The sequence below is a fragment of the Falco biarmicus genome, chromosome 3 (assembly GCF_023638135.1).
Source record: "Falco biarmicus isolate bFalBia1 chromosome 3, bFalBia1.pri, whole genome shotgun sequence".
NCBI lineage: Eukaryota > Metazoa > Chordata > Aves > Falconiformes > Falconidae > Falco > Falco biarmicus.
Window position 1 is genome coordinate 71,763,381 of NC_079290.1, and position 22,298 is coordinate 71,785,678.

Here is a 22,298-nt window from a genome sequence, read left to right on the forward strand (position 1 = left end):
AATGTTTCCATCTCTAAATGAGATTTCCTGGCAGTACCTGGATGAACATTCTTATCTAACTTTTTGAAGTGGTAAGAACTTGGCACCTGATCGAATAACTAAACACACACACACACAAAAAAAAAAAAAAAAAGAGAGAAAGAAAAAAGAAAAAAAAAGGATGGAGCCTTGAGGGCTCATCCATTTACCTTTCTGGAGAAAAAATAATTCTTAGCTAAATAATCTGCTGTAAATGTTTGTGACTCTCCTTAACATTTTCGATTGACATGTAGACTGCAGTTTCCCAGGCATTCTGCTCCAAAGTTTATTTTTCCTTATGGTCACAAAAGTTTTCTCTAAAAGTTAACTTGAATCTCCTTTGCTGCAGTTAAGCACGTTACTTCTTTTCCTTTCTATTCCTTCTGTCTTCCTCTTTTGCAGATATTTTTTGTATGTCAAAGACCTCTATCGTAACTCATCCTACATATTTGTTCTTCCTAATTCTGCAGTAGATTTTGTTTTACGTCTTCCGGATATAGCATGTTTTCTAGCCAACTGAAAATTTTAATTTCTTTTCTAAAATCTTTTCAGTAGGGTTCATCTTCAAGTGTGGAATCCAACTTCTGGGCATAGTACAGAAGTGCCAACTGAAATGGAAATATCTTTTCAACTGTCTTAAAAAGGACACTTCTTTTTTTTTATTGCCTACTATAATTGTAGATATGTAATTGGAGAGCTTGTGGCTTCAGTGCAGTGTCAGGTATTTTTCTGCAAAGCTTTCTGCACCTGATTTGTTCCTCAGCTGAATGAAGAAATGTAAAAACAAGTCTATGCACTTGGTCTCAAAAACATTTCCAATCAATCAGAGGGAGCAGATATTCTCCAAATGTAAGGATATCTTTATTACCTCCTTCCATGTCTGTCTGTACCACTTAGTTTTCGAAGTAGCTGGCAGTAGTAGAGACTTTATAATTTAGAACCTTTACCCTGATAGCTTTCCTTCTAGCACTTGCATCAATGGTCAAAGAGGAAACACATTACAGATTTTGCATCTGCGTTAACTAAGACATATTTGCATGTTCAGGTACAAGTGCTAAAATTAATTAAATATGTCTGTATGGCTCTGCAAATACGCAACTGCACCCATAGTGGAAGGGAAGATATTCCAGCCCTTACTTGCCTAAGTCCAAAGCTGGTTAGATACACCTCTAGGATGCACATGGCAATTGGAAGTAAATCCTTCTGTTCTGATCCAAGTTGTTATGAAACCATCCATAGAGCATAAAGTCAGTAAGTACAGGATAGGATAGGCTTACATATAACAAATTATATCTTCAATATGTTTGTATCAGCAAGAGGTTGGCCCTTTTAGTCGTGAATCTCAGTACCATATTTCAAGACAGCAACAGTCCTTGCACTAGCAGAAAACACAGTAGTCTGAAGGCATGTAGTTTGCTGTTTGTGCATCTGGCAAGTCACAAATTTAGGAAATGATAGAAGGTGCATCTCTGTTATAGATGACTTGTAAAAGTGGTAATCTACTACCAAAAGGGACACTTGGCAGATGTGGACATACAACACTGGAAAATATCTTCAGCATACGATAGCAACAGAATTGGAAATCTATTTGAAAAGATGAAATACTATGATATTAATCATATTTAAAAGTTCAGTAGAATATTTATTTGTTTAATGGATTTAGTTTGCAGCCCTCTCTTGATTTCAGAGTGTTTAATCTTTGTGGTACCAATTGTTTTTATGCATTATTTCAAGGTTCACTATGACTTTGGGCTTAGAAATATCCTGTCTGTTTTAAGAACACTTGGAGCAGTGAAAAGATCTAATCCCAAAGAGCCAGAGAAAACTGTAGTGATGAGAGTTCTGCGGGACATGAACCTCTCCAAACTGGTACTGTAACACTGGTGACTTTCCCAAAAAGAGTACTTTGTTTGCATTTTTAAGTGTATTTATTATTAACTTTAAAAAGCTCTTTTTCTTCAGCAGTTGGATTTGGTACATTATTTTGCCATTTTTAAGATGGTCTGTCAGTGAGTGGAGAATCAAAATACAGTTACAGCGTGAGCACTATTTGTCTTTTAAAGAGAGGAAAACACATCAGAAGCTCTAGCTGAAAAAATCATTGAAAATACCATCAGATCCTAGGGGACCTAAACTGATCCTCTAATTGGCTTTTCTTTTTTATTCTTTCTGCCCTAAGGAGAGGAGGGAAGAATACATTGTACTAACTTTTAATAATGTCATTAAAGACCCGTCTTAATCCAGAATTTAAATTTATACATTTCTTGGGAGTCTGTTGCCTTTTCAGAACACCAAAAGAATTGCAATGAGTGAGGTAATTGGAAGCAGCTAACGCCTACTTATATAGTCAAATCTCTTCCAATATTACTATTTAAAGTATTCATCTTTCTTTTTATTGCTGTAATAGAAAGGTTATAGCACGTCTAGACTCTGTGTATTTACCTTCGGAGCCAGATTTGTGATGGAACCAATTACTGTTTCTCATGTTAATCTATTCAGCGCATTGGTACATGCCTATAGGTGTGCTTCAGAGATTTACAGAAGGAAAAAAATAATAAAAAATCCAAGGCAAAATACAATTTTAATGAATCTTGCTGGCTTATGTAACAAATAACAAACCATGTATGTATATATATTGAAGAAAACTGTACTAATATGTTAAGTTTTTAGAAGCTTTAAGTATTTAATTTAGAAATTACTACTTTTTATTGCATTGTATGAAATTCACTTAATAAAACTGATTAATAATTGTAATATTTGCTTTGGAAAAGGTAAGGTTTTCTACTATCTTTTAAATGACATATTCTTGAAGATTGTTTGCAGCTTAATTCATTAATAATTTCAATGAACAAATAATGTATTTCCCCTCACTTTATCCCTGACAGGTGGATGAAGATGAACCTTTATTTATGAGTCTCATTAATGACCTGTTCCCTGGAATTACTTTGGATAAAGCTGGGTATCCTGAACTACAGTCAGCCATCCAGAAACAGGCAGAGAAAGCAGGGCTTATTCATCATCCACCGTGGATACTTAAACTCATTCAGCTGTATGAAACTCAGCAAGTCCGACATGGTTAGCATGCTAGATGAGGTTTTGAGACTGTATAAAAGCAATGTTTTTTTATATTATCTGCTACAGAATGCAGATTATTTTCATGAAAAATGTATTTTAAAATTGAACAGATGTCATTTTTAAAGCCTATGTGGATATTCTGCTAGGAAACTGTTATGACTTTTTTTTTTTTTTTGGTGTGCAATGCACACGTAGTGAGATTTTAGCTTTGTTGTATTACATTTTTATGGGAAATATGAGTGTGGCCTTCAGTGACTGAAATATCTATGGAACAAGTTCAGATGTAGAGTATACATTAAAATTCAGAAACAGCCAATTTTGTTCAGTGTTCTGAAATCAGTTGTTGCCCTCAGACACAGTTCAGTCATGAAGCTCATGTTTAATGTTACTGTGAGATTATGATGCTGAGAAGATTACAAAAAATAATCCCGCAAAGCTTTACTTTGATAGATTCTACCAAGCATACAATATAATTCCAACTGCTGTTCTTTGTGTTCTATTCTGGACATTTACACTGAGGAGAAAAAAGCCCACCTCCTGCTGGACCAGGGGGGTTGGACAAGATAGTGTCCAGAGGTCCCTTCCAACCTCAACCATTCTGTGATTCTATGGAAATGCATTTTTACAGTGCACAAAAGGCTAATAAGTAAAGATTATCCTGTCCTAGGAAGGGTACCAGAGACAGTAGTAAAACCATGTTTACAATTCATAGCTGAGTGGAAAAAAAATGCCCCTACTTTGAAATGTCACCACCCACACCCGAACTCTAATGACAAAGCATTTGTTAGTATATGAAGGAGAAAATACAAAGGAAATGTAACTAAAGGAGCAAAGATTTATGAAGGTGTCATCCTTTTTATTCTCCCTTTTCCTGTCATAGTAACAGAATAGTAAGCTTAAACTAATGGAACAAATAAAAGGAAATACTCAGTCACCTAGCACAATCTAAGACCTTAATGCTTCAAATGTTTAGTTCAGATTATTGGTTAGACCAAAGAACTGGTTAATGCTTTGCTGTTAATTTACTTCCAGATCGCTGGGTTCAGTGTTCCATATCAAATCATAATACCTATATCTATATAGAAACCATGAAAGTTTTATTGATTTCAGTCATGATTAAATGCGCTTGTTGTTAGAAGCTGGTTTTGGTCTGTGAGGCACCACAGACCACTTATCCCCAAAAATTTTCAGGATCCACCATGGCATTCTGCTTAGATGCCTCTTCTCTCTACACGTCCCTGCTATTGCCAGGGGTCATACAGCTCAGGTCATACAATTGCCCTAACGCTTAGATGCCCATGGCCTTTCTATGACAGAATTTGTTGCATGGAGGGAAAAGGATTCTGTTTCCTGACTTCCATTTGTCCTGCTCGTGGCCCCTTGGATTTATGGGGAGGCCACCATGAGATTTCAATTAATAAGGAAAAATCTGTAAAATGCATGGCGTCTCTTGGTTGAAATAGAAGCAATCACACACACAAGCACAAGCATACACATTTTGACTGAAATTCTGTTGAAACCAGCAGTAAGGTCATTCCAGTAACATTGAGGAGCTTGGATTAGATCTTCCCATATGTAACATAAGACATGAGTAAGTGCTTGATGCTCAAATTGGTTTTGGGAACATTCAGCTCCCTTTAGTTTCAGGGAAAACATCAAGCAGCCTGCATTGTACTGGATTAGGTTTGTAACTAAGGTTTGTGATTATTCCATACCTTTGTTGAAGAGGTTTTCAAAGCCAACTAAGGATTATGTTGTCCAGTTACCTTTAGGGTTAGCAGGAGTTATCTAGCTCCCTTTGATGACTTTGGAAGTCTCAGTTTGAATGTCCCATCTGTTTTTGGACAGACTCTGGGCCCCTTGAACAGGTGATTTAGAAAATATAACTAAAAAGGATCAATTGAAGGCTCAATTTATTGTTGAAGATGTGGCTTCTTTTCCTTAAGCAATATGCGTATACACTGATGAAATTAAAAGTGTGGATGCTGCTAACTTTTTTATGTAAGAAAGAGGTGTTAAAATGTCAGCATAGATGGATTCAGGTACATATTTTTGTTACTTTTGCTTCAGAAAGATACATTCACTTTTGTGTATCATTGGGAACTACTCATTCTCATTAAATACGTTTAGAAATTACTGGTTTTGTTTACCACCAGTCACGTCAATGTCATTGCATGTGAACATCAAAAGGCAGTTGTGTTTTCCAATTAGAAAAAGGAAAAGAACTGCCTGAGGGGGGATGTAGACCCACATAGGCTTGCCTATCATAGCACAGCAGACATTTATAGAGGCCTTTTAATACTATTTTAAAATTCCATTTCAGTCAACGATAAGTGGAGTGAGAAACATCTTATTTGTATTGGCTTTTGATAAAAATAAAGCAAGGATCATTGATGCAAGGAACTGTTAAATGGTAGCATGATATTTTAACATTTAATTTGAAACCATGTTTATGTTGTTTTAAGGTATGATGACTCTAGGTCCAACTGGTGCAGGGAAGACAAAATGCATTAATATTTTGATGAAAGCAATGACAGATTGTGGTGCTCCTCATAAAGAGATGAGAATGAACCCAAAGGCAATCACAGCTTCCCAGATGTTTGGTACCCTTGATGTTGCTACAAATGACTGGACAGATGGTATTTTCTCTACGTTATGGAGAAAAACTTTAAAAGCAAAGAAGGTAATGGATATTGTGTCATGATAGTTAGTAAGAACATTTAATACTTCCATAAGGTCTCATTGCCTGTCATTTATGTGAAAGATCATATGTTATAAAATCAAATGGGAAAAATACAGTGTTAGTTTTGCTTTGTGTCTGACTGTGTGTATATGCCAGAGAGCACTAGGCTTCCCAAGCACTTGAGTTCCAGAATCAAATTGTAAAAGATTTTAAGGGTTTTGTTCCTTCTGTAAGCAGGTAGTCCTATCATTCAAACACAAAAGCAAGGGCTGCTCATATTTTAATGTGAGAACAGGAAAGATAATTTTCTCCTGTCTGGTTTTATGTCAGTGCCACTCTATTTCACTAATTATATCAGAATGTAAGAGGCTTTGGTAAGAAATCAGTATAAGCATTTCCCAATTCTCTTATCAAACTTGCAGATTATGTTTCATGGAATCATAATTACACTCAAATGTTCTGAAGTTTCATTCAGTTCTCACTTGGAAAATGGGAAGCCTTACATGAAACACTTAGGTAACATCCCACAAGGACTGACTGTGTGCCCATGTCTGTGACTGTATTTAGTGGGAAATGTTTTCATCCACCTTGGTGGATGTTGTGCTGGCTGATGTACTAGAAGAAATGGACAGCTTTGTGCTTAAAACAGTTCAGATTAATTTTTGTCACTGTTCCTTAATGTTATTTTTGATATGACACGGGATAACAAAAGAAGGATTAAAGTCACTGAGCAAATTACAAAAATTGCGGTTCATGCTGAGCTAATCAGCACCAAATCACGACTCATTATTTATATCCAAGAGTATTTTCTCTGAGATTACGTAACTGTATATTTTTGGTCAGTGTACCTAAAGTTGCGTGTGTCTGTCTCTCCTTTTATTAGGGTGAGCATATCTGGATAGTTTTGGATGGACCTGTTGATGCAATATGGATTGAAAACCTGAACTCTGTTCTGGATGATAATAAGACCCTTACTTTGGCCAATGGAGATCGTATTCCCATGTCCCCCAGTTGCAAAATTATTTTTGAACCTCACAACATTGACAATGCTTCCCCTGCAACAGTTTCTCGTAATGGGATGGTCTTCATGAGTTCTTCGGTGTTGGATTGGAAGCCTATTTTAAGGGCTTGGCTGCAAACGCTACCTGTTACATACTCTGATGTCCTATGGAATTGCTTTAATGCAGTATTTCAGGTACTTAATTCAACCACTTCAGAACAAAAAAAAAAAAAAGCATTTGTTATTCTTTATTTAATGAAGCATTGTTTCTTCCTAAGTGTTTTTTCAATTATTTACTTATTTTTTTATGTAATAAAATAAGGATGAAGGGTCTAAAAATAAAAAGAGAGAAAATTATCTCTTACATTAATGAATGAGTGAAACTATAACAGATGAATAATTTGGATGCTTTGTTTTGTCTGCATAGGTTAGTTGGCAATGAATTGTTAAATCTGTGATTCTTTTGTAATACATGTTGGCAAAACAGAGATTCTCTTGTTTGCTTCAATTTTAGTTCTCGTTAGGAGATACAAAGGGGGAGTGGGTAAACTTCCTTGTTTGTTTTAAATGTAGATAAGTAAATTCAGAAAGAAATTAAGCTAGATTCACTCTGGTCAAATCTTTCTTAATTTAGGCTGTAACAGGAACGCATTTGATCCATTAGTTATTTTTAAAAGGCATGCTATAGTTCAGATTAATTCAGGGTAGTTCTCTGTGCTCTGTGGTGCTCTGAAGCTCAGTGTAGGTGACTATAGTGGTCTCTTCTGATTTTACAATCCATGATTCTGTTCCATAGGAAATTTTTGAGATGGCATCTCTTTGATACATTCTCTGACTAAATCATGTTCAATCAATAGATCCAAAGGGAGAATTCTGAATGGTTTTTCCCCCTCCATTTGGCCTTAGCATACTGAATAATTAAAAAGGTTTTGTTAATATTATGGATGTTTGTACTCAATAATGGGTCTAAAAGCATAATCTCAGTACTATATCTTTTTCAATTACATTGAAATTCTTATTTTTTCATTGGAATTTTTAGAAGAAATAGTTATTGCATTGCAGTCTTTCAGCGTTATTATCTTCTGTTTTCCCCAACATCTGTGGAACAAATGTAACTTCTTACATATCTTGCTTTCCCATTGGCTCACTCCTGCTAGTTTACTTGTGTAATTGGTGTTGGATTTCACAGGGGGTTCTCCTGTATTATTTTTCATTGTTGTTGGATTGTACATATGCAGTTTTTAATGAACTTTGAGTGACATTTCAGAAAGTCTATTTATAAATCATGATAAAAGCAATGACTAATATAGTTTTGGAAAGCCTTGAATATTAACAAATGCCTTCTTACAGAAGTGTTTCATTTCACTGCCCATTTCCTTTAAATCCAGTGTTTAACAAGCTATTCATTCTGTTCTACCTCCAAAACAGAATAATATAACATAGTATTTACTGCAGCAGCAAAAGAAACAATTCTGATAATGAATTTAAAAATATGCTTCCAAAGTAATGTATATGTGGGTCAATTTACTGCTTCTTTGCCACAATTCTATTTATATTTTATGCTGCAACTTGCTCTGAAAACATAATAACAACATTTAAAATATCCAAGCCTGAAGCAATAGCAATAAAGTCCAGAAAAATATGTATTTTATTAGACCGAGAGATGAAAATGCAGTGAAATATGAACTTAGTTCTGTGCTGAAGGCTGCATTTGGAACTATCAAAATGTAAATGAAAGCTGTCACGCTGTCAGTTTTCTTTCACTTTTAATGTGCTATCTTTGCTTCTCAAATAATAGAAGTGATAACAGTGATTTTACAGATGAGGGTAACACTACTTTTAAATTCAGATGGCTCTTTTAGCAGTTATTATTTTTCATCACATTAAAAAACCGGAAAAATTCTAAAAAAAATTTGTGAAATAAGATGCATCAACAGTGGCACTCAGACCCCAAATACAGACCTTGGTGAATTCAATGCTAGGATTTCTACTTTACGACATATAAGGATATAAGCAACTTACAAATACCTGATTTTTAGAAAAAAATGAAAATTAGGCTATAGATGTAAATATAGTACCTAAGGAGAATCAGTTTTTAAGTATACCTATAGAGACCTTTTGAAATCAATCTAAATTAAATCAAAATAGATGTAAGACAACTGCTTTAGTAATTCCAATTTGCTCACAAGAAACACTCATTATTTATGCTAATAAAAATAGTAATTGTCACCGAAAGTCTGCATATTGGATAAAATAATTATTAATGAAGGTAAAATCAAGTAGCAATAATGTAGGAGAAAGCACCAGAGAATAATAGTTGTGAATTATTGGAAAGAATGTATTTATTCTTTTCATATATATTACAAATTCCACTGTAAGTCATTAGTTTTTCTATAAAAGACAGTAGCTAATCCAAAAGACAAGGGTAAATTAAAAAAACCCAACAACTACAACAACAACAACAACTAAAATAACCCAAAACCAAAACAAACCCCCAAAATCAACCTTATTTTGAATTAAGATTATCTTTGAGTACTTTCTATTTCCACAGGAGTTTTTAGAATGGTGATTGAGGGGTTGGACTTTTACCCTCCCTTTCCCAGTTCTTTCATCTCGGCAACATTTCCTGCTTAAGAGTAATCTCAAGTAAACTTACATCCCCATATAAAATCTCTACTCTCTTAAATTTAGAAGCTATACTGCCAATTTCATGTCTGTGAACGATACTGCTACCTGTATGCAATGAAATTGCTTAGCTGATGGAAGTAATTACCTGAGACAGTTTCAAATAACTGAAATAATTAAAATAATTACCTGAGTGGCATTATTTAGTTTGTCTGCAAAGTGTGAAGCTCAAACTAGTGACGGATGTTATGTGAGTAACATAAATTTTAGCATGTGTATGTGTTGTTTAAATGAAAAAAGTCTAGTAATTTTTAAATCACACTCACTTTCCTTTTTTGTTTAATAAAATCTGGTGTTCTGGATCCCTTATTGACCTATGCTGGAGACTTCAGGGAAGTCCTAAAAACAGCAGAGCAGTCAGATGAGACTTACTCCTCTCTCCACATTAAATCTCACCCTAATATTTTTATAAATCTTATATTGGTAAAGGCTGCTCTTGCCTCTGGAGCATAGAGTTGAATATATAATATAAACAGTTTGTTAACTTTAATATTTAGATGCTGATATTCAAATTAATATGATTAATATGAAAATACTAATAACTTTGCATTATTTAATTGTTCTTGTACTTGTCTAAACCCTTTGGGACAAGAAATTGGTAACATACACAAAGAGTGCTCTACAGTCCAGTGAGTTCCACAGTGACTGTATGCTATGTGAAAGGGTCTTGCCTCATACAAGTTTTTACCATCTGACTTAACATTTTGCAGTCTTCTTGTAAGGAATAGCAAATTCCTGGTCCAAATTCTTCACCATTTTTGTGTATTTGTCATGGCCCAAATAATTTTTCCATACCCTCTGTCCAAAAGAAGTACCCTAATAATCAGTTAATTCATGCTAATTGCTATTTTTATCACACATCCTTCTTTCAGCCATGTATTGGTTTAAAAATAGTAGTAATAAAATATTAGTGTATATGGACCAGATTTTTTTTTTTTTTTCATAAACTCAAAGAACAAAAATTACACAAATCTCACTGGTATCAGAACTAGCATAAAACTCATTCTGGTGAAAATTGGGCTCTTGAAACTACAGACTACTTTGACTCATGAAATATCTTTATTCCGCGTGTTATTCTGCATGTGTCAAATCAATTATTGAACAATTTTCAGTGCCGTGTGAGACATCTAATCTATTTTACAGATGACGAAACTGAATCTTAGAGATTTAGGTCCAGATTTTAAAGGTCATTAGACTTGTATCTCCCACACTGCTTGCAGTGCCTTACTTCTACCCATTCCTTGTGGTACCCGCAAGCCCCTCAGTCACTTGAGCACCCTATGCACTGCTTGGGGCAAACCAGGCATTTTAGAGGGAAAGCAATACACAGAGGTGTAAGCACTTTTTCTAGGCAACAAGAAATAACAAAAAAAGGGATGTTTTCTAAGCCTCCCTCCTCTTATGTATGCCCACATCCATACTGTCTTTTTTCTCAGACCACTTAGCCATGAGCCCTGTTCTAGAGGTTTATTATTTAGAGTACTTATGTGAGGTTTTTCTATCACAAACTGTTGTGTGTGTTACCCACTATTCTAGTGAAGCGGAACTCAGGAGGATGGATAAAACTCTTGATTCTGTCTCTGTGCCAATGAATACTCAGCACAGGGTACTTAGAGAACTCTAGTGGCAAAAAAAGTAAACTGAAAATTGGAACAAAGCTGGTGAGTGTGTGGGTAAGCAGGTCAGTGATTTTTAAAAAATATCTGGGTGTTTGTTTACATCTTTGGGTCATTGAATGTCTTCATTGTCTTAGTTTTCTCACTGACAGTATATGGGAGCTATAAATAGAAATAATCCAAAATTACTATCTCCCATAGTGTCTCTGTTGCACTGTTACTTCCCAGAATGAGTAGGCAGTGTTCATTCCCAAAGATTACAAAGGCAAATGGAACCCATAAGGAGGGAATTATATTAAAAATTGTTAAATGAAAGTGAAAGTTAGTTACAATTTACATCACTTTGTACTATGGATGGCAAATGATATTTTAAAATAATTCTGCACTTCAAATACTAGAGAGGACTTTACATCAATTTGAAACTTTGCTAAAGATGTTGCAGAACCGTTGGCAAAGGCAAGCATGGTAGCCATCATTATGGAGTAACCTGAGGAAAGTCCAGGTTCCATTGAAATAAATTGCAAAATTCCCTTTGTATTCTGCCAGGGTTCTACAGACAGCCAAGAGTAGAATCATAGAATCATTTAGGTTGGAAAAGACCTTTGAGATCATCAAGTCCAGCTGTTAAACCCAGGACTGCCATGTCACTAAGCACCTCATCTACACGTCTTTTAAATACCTTCAGGGATGGTGATTCCACCACCTCCCTGGGCAGCCTGTTGCAATGCTTGACCACCTTTTCAGTTAAAATTTTCCTAATATCCAATCTAAACCTCCCCTGGTGGTTGACTTGAGGTTAACTTGAGGACATTTCCTCGTCCTATTTCTTGCTATGTGGGAGAAAATACCTACCCCTCCTTTCAGGTAGTTGTAGAGAGCAATAAGGTCCCCCCTGAGCCTCCTCCTCTCCAGGCTAAATGACCCCAGTTCCCCCAGCCGCTCCTCATGAGACCTGTGCTCCAGACCCTTCACCAGCTTCGCTGCCCTTCTCTGGACACGCTCCAGCACCTCAATGTCCCTCCTGCAGTGAGGGGCCCAGAACTGAACACGGGATTTGAGGTGGGGCCTCACCAGTGCCGAGCACAGGGGAATGATCACTGCCCTTGTCCTGCTGGCCACACTGTTTCGGATACAAGCCAGGATGCTATTGGCCTTCTTGGCCACCTGGGCACACTGCTGGCTCGTGTTCAGCCAGCTGTCCACCCCCACCCCCAGGTCCTTTCCCCCCAGGCAGCTTTCCAGCCACCCTTCCCCAAGCCCATAGCACTGTGTGGGGTTACTGTGATTCACATGCAGGACCCGGCACTTCTCCTTGTTGAACCTCACACAACCAGCCTTGGCCCATCGGTCCAGCCTGTCCAGATCCCTCTGCAGAGCCACCTGCCCTCAAGCAGATCAACACTCCCCTCCCAGCTTGGTGTTGTCTACAAACTTACTGAGGGTGGAATCCTGGTTTCAAGGGGAACAGGTACATTATGGTGCAGTCAGAACAGATCAGATAGGTACAAAGGTATAGTGGCGAGGTTGTGCATTATATACATATCATTACAGTGATTCTAGTGCTTCTTCCTACTATGAAAATGGCAATGGCAGATTAAAATCTCCAGTAGAGAGAACAAATGGCAGATCCCTGATGTAACTGAAAAGCATTCTTCAAATAGCTCTTCAAGAAATTGTTGTATACAGCGCATATGAATAATTCTGCTGACTGTGGTACATCAGAGTTATTTTTCTAATATGTTATTGTTATCAAAATTTCATGATCTAGGTCTGAATGTTTATAATCCTATAAACAGAGAAAACTGGAATAAAGTTTAGAATATATTTGAAATTAAGAAATTGGTCTCTTCTAAGAATAAATCATACCATTGAAACTGGTCAACAGATTCTTTAAATGGTGTTTTTCTTTTCTAGGATGTGATAGATTTTGTTTTCTCTGCTGTGACACCAAAAATGCCAATTTTAGAATGTATGTACATCAAACAAGCTATTGACCTCCTACAGGTAGATATGGCATTCATTTTTTCTCTCTCTCATTCTTATTGATGCTGGGACATTGTTCTAGGAGGGCAATAGTTACATATTGTGTCTGCTTTGTAGGGTTTATTGTCCGACAGAGATGAGAAACAGCTCAGTGAAGAACATATTGCTCGCTTGTTCATTTTTGCTGTAATGTGGTCAGCTGGAGCTCTTTTGGAACCAGATGACAGGCTGAAAATGGAGCTGTTCCTACGGAAGCACTCAGCAGTGAAAGAACTTCCATCTGTGACTGGAGAAGAAACCATATTTGAATTTGGTATCAATGCTTGTGGCCAGTGGGAGCACTGGTCAAAGAAGGTTCGTATGCTGTGACATGCTAAGGTTTCTTAATGATTATACAAGAAAGATGTGTTTGGTAAGAGGCACATTATTTTATTATTTAAGACCCTGCATAGTTAGGTTAGGAAGATTAGCCCTACCAAATGATCAAAAGTTTCTTTTTTGAATTTTTTTTCTGTTCTTCATAAAAGTCTCTGGCAGAGATTAGTAACGTGCATTTGAAATAGCTTTGGAAGTAAAACAGAAGTGATCTTAGTTTTGTCTACTCTCTATCACCCCACGATTTAAGAACTCCCAGCAAATAAAAGCTTTCTTCATGTAACGGAGAATAGTGGAATGAAAATACCCTGTTAGTCTAACATCCTTTTAGAAAAGCTTGGCAAGATACTGTTTAGTTATAAATGGATGCCTGGCTTTCAAAAAGAAAAAGTTTTGCTCATATACATTTTATAAGGTCCATTGGTTTTGTTTTCTGATGCAGAATGATTGTGTGGGCAGGTAGAAAGTCTCAGACTTTTTGCGTGTCTTTCTTATGCAGGTCCCTGAATATATTTACCCTAAGGATTCAGTACCAGAATATACTTCCATTCTAGTTCCAAATGTAGATAGTGTCCGAACAAACTTTCTAATGCACGCTATCATGAGGCAAGGAAAAGCTGTTCTGCTAATTGGGGAACAGGGAACAGCCAAAACAGTTATGATTAAGGTAGGTGGAATGGAAAAACTTATAATATCTTTGTATGATAACATTGCAATAACTGACATTGGCAGACATGTTAAATTGAAGTGTAAAAGTAATTTGATTTTTCTTCAGATTATGTACTAGCATTCTCACTGAGGTATTTTGTTGGTACTCACATGGCCTACAAGCAAAAACTCCTTAGAATCTATAATTTAGTATAAAGGGTTCTTTTAAACTTTGCTAACCATGGCCACAAGGTCATGTGATAAATGCTCTTTCTTACACTTACTTTTCTTTTGAGAAGTCAAACTGGAGATTTTGCTAAGAAAATATTGATCCTTGGAGGATTTTTTTATTTCTCCGTGCTTTGTTAGTGGTGCTGTGTGTGAACTGATCTTTTGTACACCCTTGTTGCACAGACTTTCTTCACGAGCCAAACTGAAGAGAAATAAAGAACTTCCTTCTTTACCCAGGGTGATTTTTTCAGAGGTGAATTTAGTGTTTATTATTTGCTTTCTTTATTCCTTCACTGAAAATGACATGTTCTTTCTATAGAAGAAAATAATAATAGGATTTCTATTAAATGAACAAATACTTTCCATTTCATAAAATGGTGCAGATTAATCATATGACATTTAAAAAAATTAACACCTTACTACAGAAGAGCCAATAATCAGAAGGCTGAACAAACCCAGAGGTCATACCAAGCTTGGCATCCCTTATTTGAAAAAATGCAAGTGTTATGGTTTTCAGCATAGTGTCTGTGATTTCCAGGGGAATCTGTGAACTCTTTGATCAATGAGAGGCAGCTAAATAAAACTGATCTGCTGTTGGGACAGCTGAATTTGCCATGCAGACATCTATACCTCCACTGGAGGATTTGTAGAGGTCTTGAAATTGAGAGTAACTGAGAAATACTGGCCTAAGTTGACCTTTGGCTTTCTTAAAATCTGGAGCCATTTTGCATCCCCCAGCCATGTGCTTTCTGAGCCCTGACATAAAGGGAGTTGTAACAATGCCAGCCACCATTAATACTGCTTTTTCAGCTTAGCTGTTGATGCCAACATGCATGCCAGTGTAATGTCAACTTCTGTTCCTGGCACCAGCTGGAGAACTATTTCAGCAGAGTGAAGAGGCGGGGTCTGGGTGGTGGTCCTGATATTCTGCATACTGGATTTTGGCCAGATACTGGCAACCTCCAGCCTTCAGCTGTCATTCCTGTCCCTAAAAATAATTGGAGCTGATTCCTGGGAGTTGCTTACTTCATGTCTATTCTATAGAGCAGAGGATGTTCCTTACACAAGGGAGCATAATGCCAGAGATATTTGATCTCATTTAAGGTTAGGAGTGAAAGTTAGTGGCCTTCACAACTGTTCCCCTTCTGCTTTCACCTTCTGTAGAATTTTGCTTTACTAGACTTTGTGGAAAAGAAATTTCCAGATATAAGCAGCTGGTTTCATGAAAAAGTAAAAAAAAAATTATATAGAACACTCCAGATAGTAATCTGAATTAATCTGAAGTAATCTTCAGCACTGAGTAAGACATCAGTGTATATCAAAATAAAGAACTTAGAACAGTGTTATTTAAGACCTTTACTCTCTGTACTATTAATTCATGAATTGCAAAAAATCCAGAATTTAACATGAAATTGGTATGGTAGAGCTGAAAATTCTCTGACAGTTTAACTAACAAAAATCATCCCATGAAATAATCTCTTCTTTTTCAAAGATTATTCTCATTTATGTACTGTGTAATATTACTGTTACCATGTAAAGATTCTGACATGCTGTAATGGATAATACACAAGTGCGTTTTTTGAATGGTTGTGTATTCATAGTTGCGGTGGGTTGACCTTGACAGCTGCAAGACCCCCACCCAGCTGCTGGTTCCCTACCCTTCCTCAACAGGACAAGGGTTGAAGCAGAGACAGGGAGATCACTCACCAGTTACCATCATGGGCAAAAGAGAGCTTAGGGAAAATCAATTTAATGTATTTCTAATTAAAAATGAAATAGGATGATGAAAACCAAACACAACAGTAAAAACACCCTCGCCTCACCCCTTCTTTCTTCCCAGGCTCACCTTCACTTCTTCATCCCCAACTTCTCTACTTTGTCCCCTCCAAGCAGCACAGGGGGATGGGGAATGGGGGCTGTTGTCAGTCCACAACAGCTCCTCTCTGCCACTCCTTCCTCCTCGTGCTGCTCCCTGCTCTCATGCGGGGTCCCTTCCACAGGATCAGTCCTTCACGAACTGCTCCAGTGTGGGTCCTTACCATGGCTGCAGTTCTTCATGAGCTATTCCACCACGGATCCTTTCCATGGGGCATAGTCCTTCAGGCACAGACTGCGCCAGCGTGGGTCCCCCACGGTGTCACAAGTCCTGCCAGAAAATCTGCTTCTGCATTGGCTCTTCTCTACAGGCCTCAGCTCCTGCCAGGAGCCTGCTCTGATGTGGGCTTTCCATGTACTATATCTTTCTTCAGAGCACATCCACCTACTGTGGCATGAGAACTTCCAGGGGCTGCAGTGTGGCTATCTGCTTCTACATGGTCCTCCATAGGCTGCAGCAGGATAACCTGCTTTGGATCACCTGCTTCATGATGGTCTTCTCCATGGGCTGCTGGGGAATGTCTCCTGGAGCATCTCCTGCACTTCTTTCTACTCTCACTTTGGTGTCTGTAGGGCTATTTCGCTCACATTTTTTCTTGCTTCTCTCAACTGCCAGGCAGCACTTTGCCCTTTCTTACACAGGCTGAGTGGCTCTGGTGGGTCTGTTGGAGCTGACTGGTACCAGCTATGTCTGGTGTGGGGAAGCCCCATCTTTTTGCAAAGGACTGTCCCACAGCTTCTGCTGCCAGCACCTGGGCATCTGCACCCAGTACACTTGTTTTGTACAAACTGTTGGAGTCCCAAGGAGAGATCTGAGCAGTGTCCTGCACCAACCCATCAGCGGTCAAGAGTATTCACCAAATACAGGACTGTTGCATATACATTGCATGTGTAGACTGTCATTTGTGTGATGTCTGAGAAACTCCTATTTCTGAAGGGCACCTTTTCTTAAACTGATATCATTCTATCAACATTGTATGAACAAAATTAACAGTTTAACAATATTCATCAAAATATTTGTGAGGCCTTAGTTGTATCTTCTTTCTGTTGTCACACAGAGTGTGTGTCTCACTGGAGTTGTTCTTAGAGCAGTTACCAGAAATGATACAGGTTTATTTTTCTGACATACCAAAATGGGAACACTTCTAGTCAATCCTGTTATAAAGATAAGATGTAAATGATATTCAATTTTGTCATCATTGCAAAAGAAGTGAATCTTTAAAAAGAAATACTGTTGGAAATCTGGAATTTTTAACACTATTTTTATGTTACAGGACTCTTGCTAAACAAAATATTTCTCATGCTATATAGCTATATCTATATCTGCACCTTGGTGTGACTCCAGGGTTACATCTTTTTCTTTCTGATTCTATTATGAAACCTCACTAAATAAGAAAAATGGAACCTTGTTGCTTTAGGGCATCCTCAGTAGCTATGGGAATTGTATGTATCATCAAACCCCAGGATTCCTTTCTTCATTAAGAGAGGATAACTATCAGTAAATGTGATGTAGCTGTGTTTAATTTTACACTTCCATTCCTTTACACTGCTTTTGTTGTAAGATATGATGCTGTAGTGTAAATGTGAAAAAGGATTTGTTTTTTCACTTGTTCCTTGCTGCTCCTTCCTGCTATAACAGATCATCACTAACAGCTTGAATTTAGAAAAACCCTGACAATTGCTAATGCAAAGTTTATTTGCATCTTAAGTTGTCACATGCCTACTTGTAATGCTTAGGGAAGTCTGTTAAAAGCTTGTAAATTTTAACACTTAGACACAATAACAGAGTTTTTTTGAATTTCAGGTCGGAGATGGTATATTTATCTTAAATAAACTGCTTTTTGAGATTTTGAAGTTAATAGCAGAACTGTTTGTAGATGTCTGATTTTTGCAGGGTTGCCGACCATCTACACCTCCTTTTGGCTGAATTCATTTGGAGTTACTGGTGCACTTTACTAAAAATTGGGTTTATCTTGCAGGATTACACAAGCAAGTATGACCCTGATGTTCACTTGACCAAATGCCTAAACTTTTCTTCTGCAACTCAGCCAACTATGTTCCAAAGGAGCATAGAAAGTTACATAGATAAAAGAATGGGCACCACATATGGTCCTCCAGCAGGGAAGAAAATGACTGTCTTTATTGATGACATCAACATGCCTGTGATTAATGAGTGGGGTGATCAGGTAAAAAGAAAATGTTAACATTTGAGAACCGGTGGTCTTACCATTGCTGATCTGTGGGTTGCAAAAGTAGGAAAGTTTAGGAAAAAGGTATCATAACGTGGATTAGATCAAGTACATCTACTAAAAGCAATTTCCCCAATCCAGTTTTTGCCAAGAGTAGTAAGCTGTCAGTCCCAAAGGATTAGGGTCAGCATCAAGCCACTTGGTGCAATCATTGTAGCCTTTAAGCTTTTTGTCTTGGTTACATAGAGAGCTTGCAGAATTTCTAAACTATAAGTACTAAGAACCATGCTGGGAAAGGAAGCATGCAAATCCAAGAAGCAATCAGAGACTCTTTCCTTCTTCCATCCATTCTGGACTTTAAAGTACAGTTATTATTAAGTGAAATCTAACATCACTGTTGACATCCAAGACTAGCAGGATGTCTTGAGGTATTGATAAATCAGTACTTATAGATCTATACTCTGAAATCTGACTTAGATTCAAAAAAATGACTGCTGATAAAAAGTAATTTTCCTGCTCCCAGTATAACTCTGTAATCTTGTTCTCTCACTGCCTCTATAACTATACTTTGTGCTAAACTAGCTATTCTTTGTCACTATGTGCCTGTGTCAGTCTGAATATAGAGCCTGGCTTGAAACTGTGAAGTGCTGAATTTTCTTAGATTAGTATTATGGAAATCCAGTTGAATGTCTGACCTAATGTCCACAATTGCTTAGCACATGAAGCTTACATGCAGCCAATCCACTGCATCAGAGCACTTGGTATTGTGTTGCATGGCTTTCTAAATTGCTAAAGTGCCCAGCACAATATGTGAAATTAAGAAAGATAAGAGGCGTCTTTCCTTTTGTCTACTAATTTATTATACTGGAGATTTCATCTTTCGTTTTTTTAAATAAGATCCCTGAAACACTTAGTTACTCCGTTGCTTCTTTTTTTTTTTTTTTTTTTTTTGGCAATAACTAGATCACCAATGAGATTGTAAGGCAGCTGATGGAACAGAAAGGTTTCTATAATTTGGAGAAGCCGGGAGAATTCACAAATGTTGTTGACATCCAGTTTGTAGCTGCTATGATTCACCCTGGGGGAGGTCGGAATGACATCCCACAGCGCCTGAAACGCCATTTCACCATCTACAACTGCACACTGCCTTCCAGTTCCTCTATTGACAAAATATTTCGAACAATAGCTGAAGGCTATTTCTGTGAACAACGGTGTTTCCCTGCAGAAGTATGTAAACTGGCCTCAGCATTGGTATCTACAACTCAAAAGGTTTGGCAAGCAACAAAAGCAAAGGTAAAATTATATCTGTTAAGAAGACTTTGAAACATCTGTACCATGACAAAGTAACAAGACCTAGGTCTTTTGTACTATCGTGTGGTTGCACTTCATGTTGTGAAGCAATGACCTGTATGTGTAACTGCTGGCTGATGCCTCTGTTCGGCATTTGTTGCTATCAGCACCTGGTTAGCTGACTAAAACCATAATCATACGCACTGCCTTCTATAGCAAATATAAGAATTACGTTATATAAATATAATATAGTAAGTATAGCTGGTAGGAATATTTAGATGTCTTCTGCTTGAGAAAATGTCAAAGGCCTAAGGAACCATAAATTAAAAATTAGAGAGGTATCTTCTGTAAAGATGTTTGGGGTTGTGAGAAACTTTAAAGATCTGAGTTAAAGGAACAAGTCAAATTTGGTGGGGGGTGGAATCAGTTCAAAACAAACAAAATCTGGTATTTGGTAATTCCTAAATATTTACTTCTTCTATTTCAAACAAATTGTAAAAACATCTAACTGCAATTCCTAACAAATTTTGCTTTGAAATAGAAAATAAAATTTATGTGTAGAATGAAATTTGAAGAGTTAAAAGTAAAATTAACAGGATAGAAATGTGTGTCAAATTTCATCTTATAATGAAAAAAAAAGTGGGGGAGAATGGTGGAAAGATAGGGGTAGTCAGGGATTTAGCAAATGGTATTTTCTACTCCAGAAAAGGTTGTTCAGAATTTCCCCAAAACCTCAACTGTAGTCATAAACTTTGCTAGCACAGAGAAATAGGGAGAGTGAAACTGTTAACCAGTCAACCGTTGCCAGTATCTTCAACAGAAACGATGCTTATTACTACAAATTAACTGCCTATAGGGAAAACGTAGATTTTGCTAAGTTGTTTGTTTTTTCATATCCTCTTTTATCATTTTTCTGCTCCCTTTTCTTTGCTTTTCCTCATCTCCTTTTCCTTTTCCTCATCTCCTTTTCCTTTTCCTCATGAACTTTTCCTCACATCTTCTTGGAAAGGACAAAAGAGTGGCAGAAATGATCTGGAAGAAAGGGCAGGAGCAGCATCAGAGGTTAAGCAATGCTGACTTTTTCACTGTGGCCTTCAACGCTATCATTAACTAACCTGTCTTGGCTACCCTTCAGTGCATGTTCCTGGGACTTGAAAGACTCAAAGAAACTTGAACGAAATCTATGTGAAATTAAAGAGCTGGTCATTGCTGTTGTCATTTTTTGATTTTTACCATTGCCTTTTAAATGTCAAGCATGTCTTTGTGCTTTAATGCAATATTAATTTCAAAGTTTGTGAAAATTTCCATATTAATTTAATACTAGATAGAAAATATTTTTATTTAGTAGTTATTTGAATATAGCTTATGACATTATTTTGTAGATGTTACCAACTCCAGCTAAATTTCATTACGTCTTTAATTTACGAGACCTCAGTCGTATTTGGCAAGGAATACTTACAGTTACTTCTGAAGTCTGCCAGAGCATCAGTGTTTTGGTAGCCTTGTTCCAGCATGAATGCAGACGTGTTATTGCAGACAGGTTCATCAGCCAAAGTGATAAAGACTGGTTTGAAGATATGATGAAAAAGGTAGGCAAATAGTGTTCCAGTATTTGCCATAGAAAGAGACCAATGAACGGTTTCATTACTAAAGCAATGCTTAATATATTGTTGTAGATTGCTTCTGCAGAACATGGCCAAAATCTATTTGAAGATAAATCTACAGAATTGTACTTTGTGGATTTCTTGCGTGATGTCCCAGAAGCTACTGGAGATGAACCTGATGATGCAGAGTTGAAGGCTCCTAAAATTTATGAGCCTATCCCATCTTTGGATTATTTGGCTGAACGATTACAGATGTTCATGCAACAGTACAATGAAACCATCAGAGGATCGAAGATGGATTTAGTATTTTTCAAGGTATTAGTGCCTGTGATTATGTTAATATAGAAAGCGCCTGGCCTTTTTCACCTGCTGATACATGGATTTTGTATGTTTCTGTCAAATTGTTTTGGAGATAGCTCAGAATGGCTAGCCCTGTATCCAACAAGCCTTACAAATAAACTCTATAAAGCCATGCTACTATCTCCCACAAATTATTTAATCTCTTTGTAGTTCCCCATCTTTTCTTTCTCCTGCCTTGCATAATGCAAATCGCAACTCTCATTTGTTTCTACAGTGCACATTGTGATCTTCATCTTGCATCTTGCACATCTTGCATCTCTGAAAGTTACCTCCTTCTCAAAGGTCTCTTGATGCGTGGTGCTTTCTTCAGTTCTAGACTGGGTGGTTTGGTAGATTTGTAGGGCATTTCAGATTAATTCTTGCTCTAAGATAAATACAGCAGTTGAGTAAGAAATGTCTATATTGTACTTCTATTTTTACTTTTGGCAGCCTCTTTAGAGAGCCTGTAAATACTTCAGTTGAAAGGTTGGGAAGAGTGTTTCTACTTTTCCTTGTGTCCCCTAAGGAGCATGCCCTCACCTCTGCTGAATACAAGCACTGAATATGACATTGCTTCATAGGAGCTTGATACCAGGACATTTCTCTTGATCTAGCCCTGCTGCCCACTGACGTCAGAGGGAAATCTCAGGTTGATTTTGATGAGTACAGGACTGAATCTTTAGCATA

General features: G+C 37.1%; 1 protein-coding gene across 1 annotated transcript in view; it reads left to right on the forward strand.

The window, feature by feature from the left end:
* Positions 1-22,298, forward strand: part of LOC130146491 (dynein axonemal heavy chain 5-like) — a 176,263-nt gene that overhangs the window by 72,959 nt on the left and 81,006 nt on the right. Inside the window, exons 41-51 of the mRNA XM_056332652.1 lie at positions 1,753-1,887; positions 2,904-3,093; positions 5,559-5,776; positions 6,660-6,971; positions 12,992-13,081; positions 13,178-13,414; positions 13,935-14,102; positions 18,169-18,375; positions 19,342-19,671; positions 21,051-21,257; positions 21,345-21,587. Of these exons, the coding sequence (XP_056188627.1) occupies positions 1,753-1,887; positions 2,904-3,093; positions 5,559-5,776; positions 6,660-6,971; positions 12,992-13,081; positions 13,178-13,414; positions 13,935-14,102; positions 18,169-18,375; positions 19,342-19,671; positions 21,051-21,257; positions 21,345-21,587 (2,337 nt within the window). The remainder of the gene's footprint in view (positions 1-1,752; positions 1,888-2,903; positions 3,094-5,558; positions 5,777-6,659; positions 6,972-12,991; positions 13,082-13,177; positions 13,415-13,934; positions 14,103-18,168; positions 18,376-19,341; positions 19,672-21,050; positions 21,258-21,344; positions 21,588-22,298) is intronic.